Consider the following 18,043-nt stretch of genomic DNA (forward strand, 5'->3'; position numbering starts at 1 on the left):
TTTGTGTAATACACATTGTCAAGGCAGAGTTAAGTGCACACACTCATACTAACATACAAAGCAGGAGTCACAACCAGATCCTACATGAGATTAGGGAGTGGGAGTACATGAGAGGGAAGTGGAGAGATTGTTCTGACTGCACAACTATCAGCAGGCCAGAATGTGGGTGAAACACATTACACAACACAGACCCACTTGCTTTAGCCCACATGAGGCCATCGCAGGGGTCCTGCACACCTCTCCATAGGCATAAATATTTTTTTTATACTTAGCTAATTAATGTTTTTTATCCCCTAACCTTTCCATCACAGAAAACGTTCTGCATTAAAAAAAAAAAAAAAAAAAAAATCAGTTTAGTATGTTTTTAAGCCATTTGGTTTACGAGGACACAGTAAGTGTTAATATGACATCATTTCATGAACAATGTTGTTGATATGAAATATTTCTGGATTAAAATATCCAAAAAAACACTAAAATGGTGTTATACAGTATATTTAGTTGACTTGTAAACGTACATTATTTCAAATGTTAATGACAATGACTACGTTTACATGTAGCCAATAACTTGTTCAAAACCAGGATATTAGCAATAACCCGGTCGCGAACGGCCATGTAAACATATGCTCATATCCCGGATTTTAAAAACCGGGATATTATACCTGGGGTACCCATTTTCAAACCCAAATTTTTGGTCATGTAAACGCTTATCCGCATATCCCCATAGTGATTTGTGTTCTGCGCATGTTCTATTCACAAGGAATCTTGGTCTTTTGAGTAGAGAAGCTTCTCGACGCATACAAAAATCCGATTTTAGTATACCGGAAGTAAACATGGCGAGACACAGCACAGCATACTTAAGCCCCGTTCACACCGCCAGCGATTTTGTCGCTCTGTGTCGCTAGGCTCTGTACTGTGATGTCGCTTGTGGGCGTTCGTAGTGCTGTCGCTCTTGTGTTATTGGTAGACTGCACGTTTGGCCATATCTATACAAAAGACCATCACAAGTGATATATAATTTTAATTTGACTGGGAATAAATGACTTTTAAGGCTAAAAAGAAACCATGTGCTGTTGGGAGAGTGTTTTTATATCTCCACAGCTGTGTTCAGTGGATTAAATCATTTACTAGATCAACGATCGATCAATGAACAAATTAAACTCACTCATACTGTCACAAATTATAAAAACGTCATTCGAATTTGACAAATAATCAATTTTCTTGTCCCTAATAGTCAATGTAATGCAGGGGAAATTGTAAAATGAACTGCAGCAGTGCTAACGTGCATCATATAATTACAACACTCGAACTATAACGTTAAATGTATGAATTAAACTCACTGTCGACAGTTTCTTTTCCATGCATCATTTTATTATCCATGTATGTGGTTACAGTCAAATCATATAAAACAGTGAAATCGTCCTCAAACTCTTTCTTTCTGTCTTGCCTGCACTGCATTCGAGACGGTGACGTGAGCTGAGCTCCACTGAAAGTCTTCTTTCCTATTGGTTGTCGCTCGCGAAAATCGCTTCTCATTTGCATAAAGTTGAAAATTCTCAACTTTTGTCGTTTGTCTTTTGTCGCTTGACACGCCCACATTCTGTCGCCAACGGTCACTGTCGCTCGTGTCGCCGGATGTCGCCAGCGCTCCATTGAAATGAATGGGATCTTGTCGCTTTGTCGCTGCGTGTCGCTGGCGGTGTGAACGGGGCTTTATGGAGCGAGCTCAGTAACGTTTCCAGCATCAAAGCGCAAACAAAGGCGATCACTATCTGCCCCTAACTGCTGTTGTTGTTGTCTTTGGATACAGGAAGAAGAATCGGAAATGACGCATATTGCGTCTTAAGGTTTTCCGTACGTCTAGACGCTAACCTCGCGTCGCTGTTTACATCGGGATATTGCAATTCCATGTATACAGGAGAAACTCTCGCCGCTCACGCATGTAAACGGGTTATTCCTAATGTTTCAGAAACCTGAATAGCGACCTTAACCCGAAAATTGGCTGCATGTAAATGTAGTCAATGTTAAATCCAGAGAAATCAGCTATTTTAACCAGTTTAACGACCCATGTCATTGCGTCTGTCAATGGCGTCATATCCGCACAACCTTTGATTTCCGTAGAAACCATGGAAACACCAAAGATGCATTTATATATTATGTGTTTTATTAGACAGATTTATTAGCAGATAAAGGTCTGGAAAAAAAAACAACAACAAAAAAAAAAAAAAAACAACAAAAAATAACAACTAACCATTGTTATATTGCTCAACTTATATACTGTTAGTCTTATTGTTTGAATCTCTTGTTTTCTAGATTTAAGCATGTCTGTACCATTCTTCAGAGACAACAATATTTGTCAAATGGCAAACATAGCAAAATTTGTAGTAACAGTAATACAGCATTTTCTCAACCATACAATATATTTTAAATAAATTGGATGCCATTTAGCAACAAAAGTCATCCAGCATTTATTAATATGATATTCTAATATAGATCTAGCTTACTGCAGTATGCAACAAGTCTCACAGCAGGCAGATAGTGAACAAACAGTAATGTTATAACATAACTTTCAACACACTTAAAATAATTTTTAGTATGACTATTTTGACCAAAGTAAAACAAGGCTGCGTTATACCCCACAATCTATTTTGTCAGATAAAATGATGTATGAGAAGTAATTCAGCACGTGTTGCTGTTTTATTAGGTACTGTGTTTACCTGGTCACTTCATGGGTTTTCTGTGATCGGAGAGCTATCCGGCCGTGAAAAGACCAGGTGTAAATGCCCTCCGAAACACTTTCGAGACAGATTTAATTCTGATCACTAAAACCACTTCAGGAGATGGTCTGAGACACATTCCAGATGAAACTAGGCAAGTGTAAATGCATCTGATTGTTGAAACCACTAGGGCTGTCAAACGATTAATCGCGATTAATCACATCCAAAATAAAAGTTTGTGTTTACATTATGTGAGTGCACTGTGTATAATTATTTTGTATATATATAAACACACACACATGCATGTATATTTAAGAAAAAAATATTATTTATATATAAAATATTGATATTTATATATAATATAAATTATATATGAATCTATATTCATGAAAATATTTCCTAAATATATACAAGCATGTGTGTGTATTTATATATAAAATAATTATACACAGTGCACCCACATATATTATGAAAACACAGACTTTTATTTTGGATGCGATTAATCGCGATTAATCGTTTGACAGCGATTAAACCACATATCTAAATTAATATACTTTTCCCAAAATGTTAAAAAATAAACGAGTAAGACCATGTTATAGGCTATTTGACATGTTATTGATATGATGGTGCTACTGCAACATGCATCACCACAGATAAATTGTTGTGTTCTCTTCAGCAGATGTGTATGTGCTGTGTCTCTCTTTTCTTCAAAAGAAACAAAAAGTAAATCGCAGACGCTCAAAACATCTTCATTAATCATCTTAATTAAAAGTAGTGAGACTAAATGATCTTACCAGTGCTGTTGCCGCTCTCTCTCCTATTGCGGTCTTTGATCTTGAATTTAGCAGATGATAAATGAAATGCAGCTCATATGTGTTTGCTTTCGTTGACAGGAACTCCATTAAATTTGCATATTATATTTGTTTTGAGGAGACACATTTATTTGGGCAAGTGTGAAATGAAACTGTTTTAACAAATCAGATCAGTAAAAACACATGAAATGACCAGGTGTAAACAGGCCCTTAGAATGAAATAAAATAATTTGAATTTAACTAAAAAAAAATCAAGTTCAGGAAAGAATGAGGAGGGCATTAAACGTAACCTTAATCGAAAATAAACAAACAACAAAACAAAAGGAGCGGGAGTGGCAGCAGCCGACTGTGGTAATTAAAGGGATAGTTCACCCCAAAATGAAAATTCTGTCAGTAATTACACACCCTCATGTTGTTCCAACCCCGTAAGACTTTCATTCACCTTCAGAACGCAAATTAAGATATTTTTTTATTAAATCTGAGAGCTGGATCACTCCTCCGTAGGCTTCTAAGGGAAACTTGTCAGCTCAGAAAAGTTAAAATACATCGTAAAAATAGTCAGAGTGACTACAGTGGCATTAAGTTCATCAAGCGATTAGAATATTTTTGTAAAAAAACAAAAACAAAACAGCCGTTCTAGATTGTACATTAAACGCAACACACACATGACCAGCGTCAGCAAATAGAAGTACACAAGCGCTGCGATAAAACAGTTAGGTCCAGTGAAAGGGCACTTTAAAGTCCAGATGCACTGCGGCTCCACTCTGTTAAACAGAGGGAAATAGAGAACACCTTTCTAACTTCTAATCTGGAGGAGTGATTTGGGAAGAACATGTAATTGATAAATATAGACTTAGCGGCAGTGTTTATAGTTTCCTTAGCAGCCATCCTTATCTCAAGCCATACTGAGGAAATCATACATATAAATGTGTCTTCCTAACATAAATATGACTGGAGTTAATAGTAGTGTTTACAATCTGGAAGCTTGTAAACCAGATTATATATATATATATATATATATATATATATATAGCCGATGACAAAGGTAATATCTGACCTACAAAAATTGGCTTCTCACACTTTTGATAAATTATTAAATATTTATGAAAATAGCCAGATGGAAGGACCCATCCTCTACAACAAAGGAGAATATTGTTAACCCTCGCCCAGCAGTGCACAACACAACGAAATTTAAAAAGCAAAGATACTGTAAGTTCATAACACAACAGAATTAAGCCACAACATAACGAAATCAAACCACAATATAACAGATACAAGCCACAACATAAGGGAAACAAGCCAAAACAAAACAACAAAATCAATTCTCCGACCACTAGGGGACTCTCGGAGCGTGGTAAAGTTAGTTTGTTTTGGGTTCAATATTCTCTCTTTTTTTATACTGAAGTAATAATAAGGGAATACAAAATCATAAATAAACACTTTTTAAAATTAAAAAAAACAAAATACATCAAGTATCCTTTTCAACTGCTCGGATGTCTTAACAGCTTTACAATTGTTCTTTATTAAGGTTAGAGAGTCATAAAACAAACTTTAAGTCAGTTGAAAATAATCCCGTTTGGTACAGTTAACATACCCTCTGCCTTATGTATACTGTATGATATTTCTCAATATTTTTTTTTTTTTTAATTTTCATTATATTATTAATTTCCAATAAACCATTATTACAATCTATAAACAATACCATTATATTAGTTATGGTGACACTTGTAGAACAAATCAAAAAGAAACCAAAAAGAAACCAAAATAAACAACAACAGAGATAGGCTAGCTGGATTGTTTCTGTTTCCTCTTTACAAAAACAGCATAATGGCGAAATCTTCAGGAGTAAAGCCAAAGCTTATTGTCAAAAGCACCATCTATCGATATCAAAAGGATATAGCATTTTCAATGTATGGATTCAATTATTATTATTAGGTATATGCATACTTTTATTCGTAAAACTGATATAACAAATCATTAGTGCATCACTGCATAACCGACACACTGGATTCGAGATTCGATAGATTAGCTACTCATTGCAAATTATTTTCAAACATTTAGGTCAATTATACAATGAATTATAGGCCCATAATTAAAATGATTAACAGTCTATAATATGTCCAAACACTGCAATAATCAGTGGGGGGCACCATGGATACATGGTGTCCAAATACACAGGTGCTTTGTTAACCTACCCCAATACCAGAGTAGGTTGTAACACATGCTCGGGTAAGTTGTAACAATAGACAAAAGAAGTAAAAATGGATGCCATACGATATTGTTCAAAAAAAGATTTATTGAAATAAAAGAACAATGTCTCTCTCTCTTAATAACAGACTATGTCCGACTATGTCTGTTTGTGTTTGTGTGTGTGTGTGTGTGTGTGTGTGTGTGTGTGTGTGAGTGTGTGTGCGTGTGTGCGTGTAAATTATTCTTCAAAACAAACCGGTATACTTAATAAACACCACAACAATGTACCAGATTAAAGAACATCTTTATACATCTTTAAGTCTAACAAAAAGTAACGTGTCAATGTCCATGTGAGTGTCCGTCTATTCTTAATTAGAGTCACAGTGCTGACAGATGAATGATGCTGGTACCCGTGGAGTGCAGGCTTGAAGGGCCCAGAAACTGCAGGGGGCATTTCACCCAAACCTTCTTTGGTTTTGAGTTGTTAAATTGCTCCATGCAAACCACTGTATTTAAAACACTGGTAGAGACACCTCTGTCAGTCTTTCTTTTCCATGCCCTAGATATTTTTTAAAAATTTTAAAATCAAGAAAATTCTTAATTATATTCTTAGCAAGGAGACAGTTGTAACACTTTTAAAAATAACCCACCCCACCCCTGTCAGCCAATGTTTAGCTAGCTTTAAGGGGAAATGCATCACATATTGCCTAAACAACTACTATTTAATCTAATATGAGTCATACAATTTTATCTGCAAAAGTACATTTACTAAACAAAATAGTAGTATTGGTCAAAATTTGTACCTTTTTTTCTCTCTATATATATTATGCCTGTGCCTGTTTCCAGCCTGCACAATCAGAATGCTGGACCTAACCCTAATCCTAACCCTAACCCTATTAAAGCTACACTGTTTAACTATTTTAGTTTATTCTTAGCTAAAAACACTTAGTTCTTTCAACAATATATGTTCTCATTAATGTATACTTACTTCGTTCAAGTAATAAAGTATTCTCATGAGTGTATAATACACCATTGAAAATACATACGGGTAAGGGGTTCTAATGTCGGTCGCCATATTGCCCCTCCATCTTGAAAGTACATTAGCCAAAGAGGGACATACCCGTTAATTCAAGCTTCGCCTTTCGCGTTTACATTTGAGTTAACACTCATGGACGAGGTCGAACTGGAAGACATGTTAATCTTGGTCTACATTGGCCACCATAGGAGTTAAAACGATATCGGAATTGAGAGGAACAGAAACTAATATTCACTGGATGATCATATACCCTTTCACCGCTAGATGGGGGTAAAAATCACACAGTGTAGCTTTATGAAAATAAATGAAGACAGTTATAAAGGCTACCGTTATCAGCATTTGTTGAAGTAGGATTTATCTCTCGTTCTATCTGAGAGAATATGCACCGAAAGCTTGTCAGTTTTTACTTTCACTTTGAAACTTCTTCAACGGCAGATTCAACGGTTTGAGACTTCTTCAATGGCATAACTCTCTCAAAAAGTTTGCACATTCTTGTTTGATATCCACTGACTCACATTCATGGTTTAACATCGAAAAAATTCCAATATTGCGACGTGAAACTTTTCTTCATCATCAATTGCCAAATGATGGACAACGGATCACATTTCAATTATTGTTAATAAAATGAAACCTAAGTAAATATTAAATAAAATAGTAGATAAAGTAAAATTGAAAAGTTAAAAGAAGTAAATTAATAATAATAAGCCTGTGTACGTGCAGGTTTGGAAGACGTGGGTCATATCCATTTTGTAACACGAACAGTCTGGAGGTGAGCAACAGTTTGCTAGAACTTTAAGGTCTCCCTCTTTTTTGTTTTCTTTCTTGCTACATTAAAGATCAAATGTTATATGCTGTTGTAAAACGGTTAGTTTTGGTTCTTAATTCTGATTGGTTGAGCTGTGTTCGAAGCCTTCGAAGCCATTGAAAAATTCCAGAAAACATACAGCTGACCGCATTACAAAAGTATCGCTCCTCCACTGAATATGTATGTTGCTGTGTTGCTTGGCAACCATTCCACTCTCTCTATTGGGTGGGCTAAGCGTGGATGAGAGGTGGAAAGAGATGGACAGAACAGAGGAAGAGGGCAAAAAACAAAGCAGATTCGCTGAAATTAATGAGAGAGAAATTGAAGAGCTGGAAAAGAATCTCACAAATCAAAATTGTGGTGAGGGGGAGAGAGAGTTTGTAACCGTATCTGTATATATATATATATATATATATATATATATATAAGTACTGTTGATCTGCACTTCCTGCAGACTGGGGTGTCTCACACCCTGCCTTACTGGAATCTAAAAAACGGCCATAGAGGTGAGCGTCTAGGTTACTAATGTAACTCCCGTTCCCCGAATGAGGGAACATAGACGTTAAGTCAGAACTTAAAGGGGAGGTTGACTGCTTTTTTTCTTTGCATGATTGTGTTTATGGGGTGCAATTTACCATGTATTTGTGTTTTTTCTTTTTTTAAAAGTCTTATTTTTCATAAATTTCACCTTTATTGTAAGCCGCGCTCTCCTCTGTCCCATGAACGAGCGGTTCACTTACTGATTCTATGAAACCACTCCCTCAGAAACACGCAGTGGGCTCAGATTGGTTAGTTTGGGCCGGTGTGTTGTGGTTGGCTAAACTGTCGCTCACGTTGTCCGGAAGGTTAACGCCCATTACCTTTACGGGCGAAACGTGCATGCAAAGGTCCAACCATGTAAATAAAGGTGACAATACTATGGTCAATACTGCAGTATCAGTTTGAGGCAGAATCAGACCGAGAAAGCGGCGATAAAGAGTGTCAAGCAGAACCTCACCACACACTGCTCTTACTAAACGTTTCTGAATGATAATTTGCTACATTTTTTAACTTTATACACGTTTGTTTTACACAATAGCATCTGATTGGCAACAATAGCAACTGACTGGCTATTAACGTTATACTTAACAGCGTTGCTCCATAATGTTTGTACGTGTTTGTCGTAGACACAAAATAGCATAACTAGTAGCCTATAGTGTCTATAAAGCCAGCGCTGGCATTAAAAAAAAAAAATAAAACACAAGGCTACATCTGGAAATATATATGCAAATACATTTAAAATGATAAAGTCTTAGCCTACTTACAGGTTGTGGCCCAACAACTGCTGTCTCTGGTTTTAAAGCTGGAACTGCTTCATGTTTTAGTAACAGTTTCTTTTTAAATCCGGTGTTGAATTCGTGGAGATTCTGGAAGCTGTCTTCCGTAAAATGCGCAGCACAGAGAGCTAACTTACGATCATCATTTTCAGGAACATAATCAAACATAAATTGTATCCATTTTTGACGAAGTACAGCGTCCGTGGGAACCTCAAACACAGAAGACCTGACAGCTGACAAACATAAAGTGTATCCATTGTTGACAAAGAACAGCGTCCGTGGGAAACTCGAACACGAAGAACACACACTCGACAAGCCGCTTAAATATGCGCATGCCCTTTTCTGCATTTTCCGGAGGGAGGGTTGATGTAAATGTGTGGGTTAGTGACGTCTAAAACCCAGCTGTAGTCCCAATCAAGTCGTTTTTGTAGCCAATTATACTTCCAGATTTTTAAAAGACGATATCTCTGCTTACACTGAACTTTCAGCGCTGCAACTTTACAGATACTGTTCATGCACCAACAGCAACTTTACACACTATTTGAAATCAAAAAAGTGAAATCGCAGTCAACCCCCCCTTTAACGGATGAATTGGGATTTCAATTGGGTAACGATTGAGATTTGCATCGCGCATCCTACACCACGATTCTCTGTGGTACTGTAGATTCAGATCTCTGTGGTAGATTCAGCCTAGCTAGTGAAGTCAATACCGAGCAGAGACAGCAGGGTGGGCTCTGCCAAGGGAAACACACAGGCTCGCTGACAGGGAAGCCGTACCGTGGAAAAATACACATGTGGGATCACCCGTAGTGGAATCACAACACATGGGCACCAAGTCTAGTACAAGGGCTGACCTTCTGGGCATACACACGAGTGCTAGATCTAGTGTCGGATGTCTCTGCTGCATCTGACTGCAGAGGGTGCTGGATGATTCCCTGCATGGTATACCTGTGGAGCAGTTAGCACACATATTCCGTCCTTGGAAGGGAGTGGCACTGCAAGCAAGACTCTGCAAGTGGCACTGCAAGCAAGCAGGTCCCCAATGTTACAAGCTACTTATCGCGAGTACACAGGAGGTCCTTAAGCTCTGCGTTTGGTCCACACAAAGCATGAATGGGACAGAGCAATGTTTTTTTTTTTTTAATATCACAGCTATCGCTTATAGCGGTATTTTGCAACACACCTAACTGGGTGGTTTTCCTACTGTGTGATACACGCGTGAATTAACTGATTATGTCATATAAGATGGCTTGTATCAAGATTAAAGTGAATCAAACCTCCAGATCAAGTTCAGCATAAATATCTTAAACTCAACAATTCACATCAGAGGTCAAAGGTTAAAGATCTCCACACATGCTATGCAAGAACAGCCCATTCTCACCCCCAAGGCGTCACTTAACTGACGCCTTGGGAAGCATTTGGACATGCTTCAATATCTGACGCTTTAGGCGCACTTTAGCGTCAGTTAGATGACGCCCTAGGATCGCGTGTACCCTACCCCCACCCCACACCTAAACCTAACCGCGTCCTCTAACTGACGCTTTCCTTTAGCGTCAGTTAGATGACGCCGTAGGATGGCGTCATGTAAGTGACGCTAAAGGGCGCCTAAAACGTCAAATATTGAAGCATGGTCAAAGGTGACGCCTTGGGGTGAGAATGCGTTGGCAAGAAATGACAATAATGAGAGAGGAAGGGGGTGCTGACAGTCAAGGCAAATAATATAGGAGGAAAAAAAAAAAAACGTAACATATAATGAATCTGGAAGCAATTTTTCTCACTGCCTGCCGTGTGGGTTTATGAATATAATTGCTTCCATTGTTAGCAAAGGGTTGTCCTGTTCTAATGAAGTCATCAAAAAGCCTCATCAGGAAGTCTAATGAAGTCTTGAATAGAATGGCCAATATGGAGTCTGAACAACAAATTCTGAACAGGAAAAAGCTCCTCATTTCACTTGGGTGCCCTAAGACAAATTCATAACATCAACACAAGTTACATTAGGTCTTTTTTATGATACAATAGGTATGATGACACATATGTCATCATGAACCAGGACAATATATAAATACACAAGTGAATCATTTGTTTTCTTCTTTTTTTGTTTGTTGCAGAAATCTAAAGCAAATGTCAACTAAGCAGAGGTGTATTTATACAGGAATCATACTCTAAAATCATCTATGCTGTGTTGTTGTCATGACATTTAATGTGCATTTTCTGTGCATCAATGTGCACTATATACTGTATACAACAACTTGCATATGTATATATTTCTTTCATGACAACTCTCTGAAGATTTTTAGCACGGTAATGTATATGACGATGTTATTGTATTTGGTCTTGGCGGCATAGATCTGCTCGCTGCTTCTGAAGTTGATTATTGCTGTTGTTTTCGAGCAAGCACAGGAACTTTCTACTGCCAATTCTACACTGATACACTGCTGTGATTATGTAAGACATACTGCTGCTGCACAAATAGCATATATATATATATATATTAGGGGTGGCACGGTTCACAAAACCCACAGTTCGGTTTGCATCACGGTTTTAGGGTCACGGTTTTCGGTTCTGTACGGTTCTTGTTATTTTTTCTTTTAATCTTTAACACTCCAGAAATGTACTTCAGCATGTGATATATAGCTTAATTATCCACACTTTAGGATACAGTATTAAATATATATATATTATGTCCATGCAATCATGCACAAACTGAATTTGACTCTTTGACTTTAAGCACATTTTGGGACTATCTCAGAGGAAAGCTAGGTGAGATTTAGATACAGCAAGAGAGAAGAAATTGACATGCTTTTTGTTTATTTGGCAAAAAAAAAGGAGAATGTGTATCACTATCATACAAGAACTTGTGCATTTTTATCACATAAATCTTATTTACACAAAGAAATTAACTTTCATGTATCAACTGCTAACTTTAGCTCTTACCAAAATTCTCTTTTAAAAGAAAAAGAGAGCAACTCTTAAAACACTGTCTTTTAAATGTCAATATACATGAAACCTCACTGCCTATAGATAATTAAGCTATAGCAATAGCAAAGGCCATAAACATAAAGTGAAATTTAAGTTCAACCTCAACACAAAAACAGTATCAACAATGCTTCTATTCCCAAAATGTGAGGGTACTTTTTTCCACTTAAAATTAAAGTGCAGGGTTTGGAAACGTATGACTGAAGCTCTTATCTATACATAAAGTGCCACTGTAGTTAAATTAAAATATCATAACATGAAATCCAAAATGTTCCCACACACCGGACTTATACCATAGACTTATACGACGCTGGCGCGTCCTCCAACTCCCTCATCTCTCCCACTTGCCATTTCTCCGCGTGCCGTGACCTGCAGCGCTCCATACTCCACTTTTACTGGCTTGTTTATTAACTTGAACCGGCGCTGCACAGAGCGATCGGTAATGACATGAAATACCGCGAAAGTGATGAATGCATACGGAGCCGACTCGCGCTAGATTGATGTTATTCACCGATCGCTCTGTGCAGCGCCAGTCCAAGTCGAACAAGTTTATGTCGCGCGAAAAGAAAACACGTCACATACGGGCACGAGGTTACATTGCGCATGCGTCGAACCGTGAGACGCACACGCGCTCCGAACCGAGACAAGCGAACCGAACGGTTCGGGTGTTTTTTCATGTACCGTGCCACCCCTAATATATATATATATAAATTAACCATAGCAGATCTATAAAGGTAGGGATAGGTATCGTTTAGGTTTTAACAGTACAACTACTTACCGAAAAATACACAGAGCCTAATAATACACGCACGCTGATTTAAATAGAAAACATGTACATATATAAGATCAGTGAATAATCATCATAATAATCAGTAGATATCTCTGAATAGGTTGCGTATATCAATCAGTGTGCACTAGTCTGCACATCTAGAGTTTAAACTCACATCTAGAGTTTAAAGGTCCCGTTCTTCGTGATCCCATGTTTAAAACTTTAGTTAGTGTGTAATGTTGTTGTTCGAGTATAAATAATATCTGTAAAATTATAAAGCTCAAATTTCAATGCCAAGCGAGATATTTTATTTAACAGAAGTAGCCTACATCAAATGGCCCGCTTGGACTACAACCCTCTACAATGACGTCAGTAGAACAGTTTTTTGACTAACGTCCGCCCACAGGAATGCTCCCTCAACTCCCTCAACTTATCCACTTCTTATAACTTACTGTGTTTACTCAGCTATTACGGTGATTTTCTGAAGTAAAACTGATGCTTCATCTTTTGTGTGATGTACAATAATCTTTATTAAACTCATCAGTATATGATTGATCATCATTCGGACCTGGTCCGAAACAGCAGACTTGTACGCTATTAATAAATAATGGATACATACAAGCAGATGACAAATATGTTATAATAACCATAACTAAACTACTAAACTATACCTGTTCCATCTCTATACAGCACTCTGACTCTGTAGGCATTGTTGACCAACTCGGAATGAACACCGTTACTGAGAGTTTCTGATATTATTATCATTCCGTGAGATGAAATTGTCCTGAGAGACTGAGCGAGAGCTCATGAAGCTCCGCCCCCCTGTGCCGGCAGCAGCAGCTTATTTGCATTTAAAGGGCACACACTAAAACAGCGCGTTTTTCTGAGCCCCCAAAAATTGACAATTTAAACATGCTGTAAAAATTGATCTGTTGGGTATTTTGAGCTGAAACTTCACATACACATTCTGGGGACATCAGATTACACTTATTTTAACTCAACAAAATATAATTCAATATATATATAATTCAATAAACTCAATACATTTAACTCAACTAATATAGAGTTATAGATAGAGTTTTTGATTTTTCCTTTTTTTAATTTGAAAACTTCAATAGAACTCAAATGAGTTCAAATGGGTCTCTCTCTTCACTGGCGCCTCAACACAGAATCTGAAAGAGAATCACTGACCTGTCACTGGGGCCTCTATGTCCAGGAGGTTCTTCTCAGAACGGAGGATTGCAGCTCCATCACCAATTAATCGCAGTGCCACACTCTCCTCCACACGCCCCTCTTTGGTGAGGTGTGCCTTCAGGACATCTACTTTGGGTTTGCCCTCACTGTCAAACAGCTCCTTCACAGTCAGTCGGTGGCTTGGGGGAAACGGGACAGCTAGAAGGAAAATATATAGAAAGCACAATCATTTCATTACTGGTTTGCTTAAAAGGGAAGAGCAAATCACTGATTTTGTGTAAAAAAATACAAATGTCATTCATATCAGTAGAAGGTTTTCTTATACTCAGGCTTCCTGTGGTCTAACAAGTCCAGGATCTCTTACTATCATGTATTTAACTGTTATGAAAAAGTGGTGGGGATTTAAAGGGGCTATGTGTAGGTTTTTACTTCTAAATCTTTTCTAAAAAATCTTGTACATTTATGAGCCAAAATAGGACGTCATGCGTGTTCTCGACTACTTGGGCTTACATCTGTATGGCAGCCATTAGTTAGCAGCGGCAATCGCTAGCAGTAATGTTTCAAATGGACTCTGCGGACGGAAAGAAGCGACCAGCCTCCAGCACAATCCAGATACCCACGGAAACTCATTGTAAGTAAGAAAAAAGCCTTATCTAGTGCCAACGAGCGTGTGCTCCGAGAATGAGCATAAGACTGGCTGCAGTTTCTCTAACGGCCACTGGTGTCAATAACGGTAAGAAATTTAAGAACTTCCACAATGCTCCTTTAAATATATCTATATCTATATCTATATCTTTATATATTTAAAGGAATATATATGTACAGTATATATTTCTTTTTTTGCTACAGCTATCTGCTATGCCACATTAAAGAGCATCAACGTATCTTTTGTTGTTTGAATTTCAAGATAAAATGTACAAAATTTGAAAGCTGGCATTTGCATGTAAAAGGTTACAAAGCACATTTTGATCAATGGATGGTAGGCACACTACAATTAATGTTTGTAGCAAAGGTTTGTTCACATTATCAATATAAAACCACACAGACCAAAAGATCGATTTTAGAACTTACGAAACAATGCCGGTTAATCAAATTTAATATTGATTAAAACAAATTAACCAAAATTATCACCCAACCGTAATATGTTGATGGTGGGACACATTTTTATATAGCTTCAATCTGGAAAACTTGATTATCTAATCAAGATATCAAAATACACATTAAGGTGAGGTTAAAAATAGAGATATTGTAAATGCATGAGATTTAGAAGGAACTGGGTCATTTTTATATTTCATATGTAATACTGAAATAGTGCCAAAGGATGTAATTATGATGAATTAATATTATCAAAATATACACAATGGTTGACATCAATAAAGTTCCAATCAGCCACATATAAGCATTTTTCTGAAATAAAATATATGCAGCTGCAGGGGTGACTCCTATACAATAACACACACAAACACAAGTGCAAACAGCACAATGTCTGGAAGTGACAAATAAGCATTTTAATTAAAGCTAATTAGGGCTTGAATTGGAGGATTTGGCAAAGATAAGACTGGGTGGTTTGGAAGAAGTAATTGTACAGAGTAGAACATAAACAAAACCTCCCACCGACTCACTGCTTTCTGTCTACAACCAATGGATCAATCATAGAAAATTAATTATTATTATTATTTTTTTTTTAAACTTGAAGATAAACGAGCATGCAAATGTTACATTTAAGATCAATTCAGGTGATTCTTGCAGTACAGTGGTGACTATGTTCTTTACCTTTCTATGCTGTAATGGTTTTGTACATTCTGTATTAAAGGAGTAGTTCACTTTTAAAGACAAAAGACAGTTTCAGTGCAAACTGCAAACTGTTCAAAGAGCTTTAAACGATTCCAGACGATGAATAAGGGTCTTTTCAAGCGAAACGATCACTCATTTAAAAATAAAAAAATAACAAAGTTTAAGTTTTATAAGCTCAAATGGCCACCTTGCTCTGTTCTGTGATGTGCGTTCGTGACACTTCTGTTCAAACTCGTTCATCAAAATGAACGGATCTTTTCCTGAGTCGATTCGTTCATTTCATTCACTGAATGAACCAAATGATAAAAAAAAACAAAAAAAAAAGATTTGTTCATTTTGACTGTTCTTTGACAGTTGGGTCTGTTCGAGGTCGGATCACGTTCTCACCACAAACGAACCCCTCCAGAGTTCGTTTGAAAGCATAGCGAGACCACCTCTTCGAGGAGGTTTCGGTACGCTTGTTTGGTCCGCTTTTGGTGCGCACCCCAGTGCGATTGCTGCCTTCACGCCTGCCCAAACCAACCGCACCAAGGGGAAAAACGAACTCTAGTGCGATTCAACCTGACTAAATGAGGCAGGTGTGAAAGCACCCTAAATTACTTTTCTAAAAACTTTTCTTAAAACTCATGCCAGTACTCTCATACCACTCCTTTATCATTTAGTTAACCTGTGTATTAGACAATCAGTATTTCCTGCCACGTGGAAAACGGCCCAGATCACCCCGATGTTTAAATCTGATGATCCAACTAATATTACCAATTATCGTCCAATTGCAATTCTTCCAACAATTTCCAAGTTGCTTGAAAAAATATTATATAATCAACTAATTAACCACCTTGAAAATAATAACCTGCTCAGTGATAGCCAGCATGGTTTTGACCCTTGCAGTCAACTATGTCGGCTTTGCTGCTTCTCAGAGAGCAAATTACGTGTGTCTCTAAACAAGGGTCAGATTACTGGAGCTATATACATAGATTTTCAGAAAGCCTTTGATACAGTCAATCATCAAATTCTGTTAAATAAACTTCTTTCTTTTCATTTGTCATCTTCCGCAATAGATATGTTTAAATCATATTTAAGTGACAGACTGTAAGAATCGGCACAGTAACATCACAGCCACGAGTGTGTCCTATGGGAGTTCCACAGGGCAGTATTTTAGGTCCTTTATTTTTCCTTATGTATATTAATGATCTTCCTTCTGTTTTGATTTTTTCTAGTTCTTTGCATTATGCTGATGTTATTTTTCTTTCTGGTTCTAATATTGACACATTCAATCACAAACTTAACATGGATCTGCAGCATTTACAGAACTGGTTGCAAGATAATCATTAATGTTAAGAAAACACAATGCATGCATTTTTATTCATCTAGAAGAAAACAATCCATATCCAATCCTTTTTTAATCAAACGCATTCAATTGTATCAGCAAAGTATTTGGGAGTCTACCTTGATTCACATCTTACTTATCAAGGACATGTTCAAACTTTAACCAGAACGTTAAATCAAAAGTTATCTGTTTATGGCAAAATTAGACCATATTTGTTGTTTTCTGTTTCAAAAACCTATCTTCATGCCATCATTCTATCTACTTTGTCATATTGTTTACCTGTTTGTTCACTAAGAACAGATGAGATTATTGAACCAGTATTAAGAATTTATAATAGAGCTCATAAGATCCATGTCAGGCTCCCAGGCTGGATTCACCACTGTACTGCACTATCTATGTGTAATGCCTTGACATTTCAGAACTATAAAATAAGCCATGGGATAAACCTGTTTCATCAAATCTCAAATGGACACACTGTAACTGCTCTAACCGAACTGGTTCCGAAACTTAGCTCAAGGTCTGAGTGCACTACGAGATCTTTTACAAATGGACTTTTGCCTTTACCGGCTTTTAGAAACTGTTATGGACAGAGATCTGTTTTTATGTGCTCACAAAAACCTGGAATGAGATCCCACAGCACATCGGAAATATCACATCAAGAAGACTATTTAAAATAACATTTGCTCGCCATTTAATGGACAAGTATATCTGTGACCATTCAGACGGCTTTACAGCCCTTCCTGTTGCCCAATATCTTGGTTTGTGTGTCTGTTGTTGTCTCTAGCCAACACAGTCTCATGAAGATGCGTATCTATACCACGAGTGTCATTTCTCGTGGCATTTATACGCCAAAAGTGTTTTTTTCGTGTATATGGTACGCACTAAAAAACCCTGGGTTAGGTTTAGGGGGGAGGGGGGTGGGGAGTTAGTGCGTATTATACGCAAAAAAGTGCGTATCATATGTACGCGAAAATCGCGTGCCAAATACACGCAAAAACTGTTTTTGGCGTATAAATGCCACGAGAAATGACATTCGTGCCATAGACACGAACTTTCATGAGATCGGGCTGGAGCAGGAACGCGCTGTCCGAGGGTCCTCGCCGCTGTGGG

The 18,043-nt window shown here is 37.4% G+C and overlaps 1 protein-coding gene across 5 annotated transcripts in view; it reads right to left on the reverse strand.

Moving 5' to 3' along the window:
* LOC120477651 (protein phosphatase 3 catalytic subunit alpha) overlaps nt 1-18,043 on the reverse strand; it is a 145,985-nt gene that overhangs the window by 39,382 nt on the left and 88,560 nt on the right. For all 5 annotated transcript variants that reach the window (XM_089128326.1, XM_039669327.2, XM_089128336.1 and 2 more), the window contains one exon: nt 13,810-14,010. In XM_089128326.1, the coding sequence (XP_088984452.1) occupies nt 13,810-14,010 (201 nt within the window). The remainder of the gene's footprint in view (nt 1-13,809; nt 14,011-18,043) is intronic.

This window comes from Pimephales promelas, chromosome 1 (assembly GCF_988280905.1).
Source record: "Pimephales promelas chromosome 1, fPimPro1.hap1.1, whole genome shotgun sequence".
In the NCBI taxonomy this organism is placed as follows: Eukaryota; Metazoa; Chordata; class Actinopteri; order Cypriniformes; family Leuciscidae; genus Pimephales; species Pimephales promelas.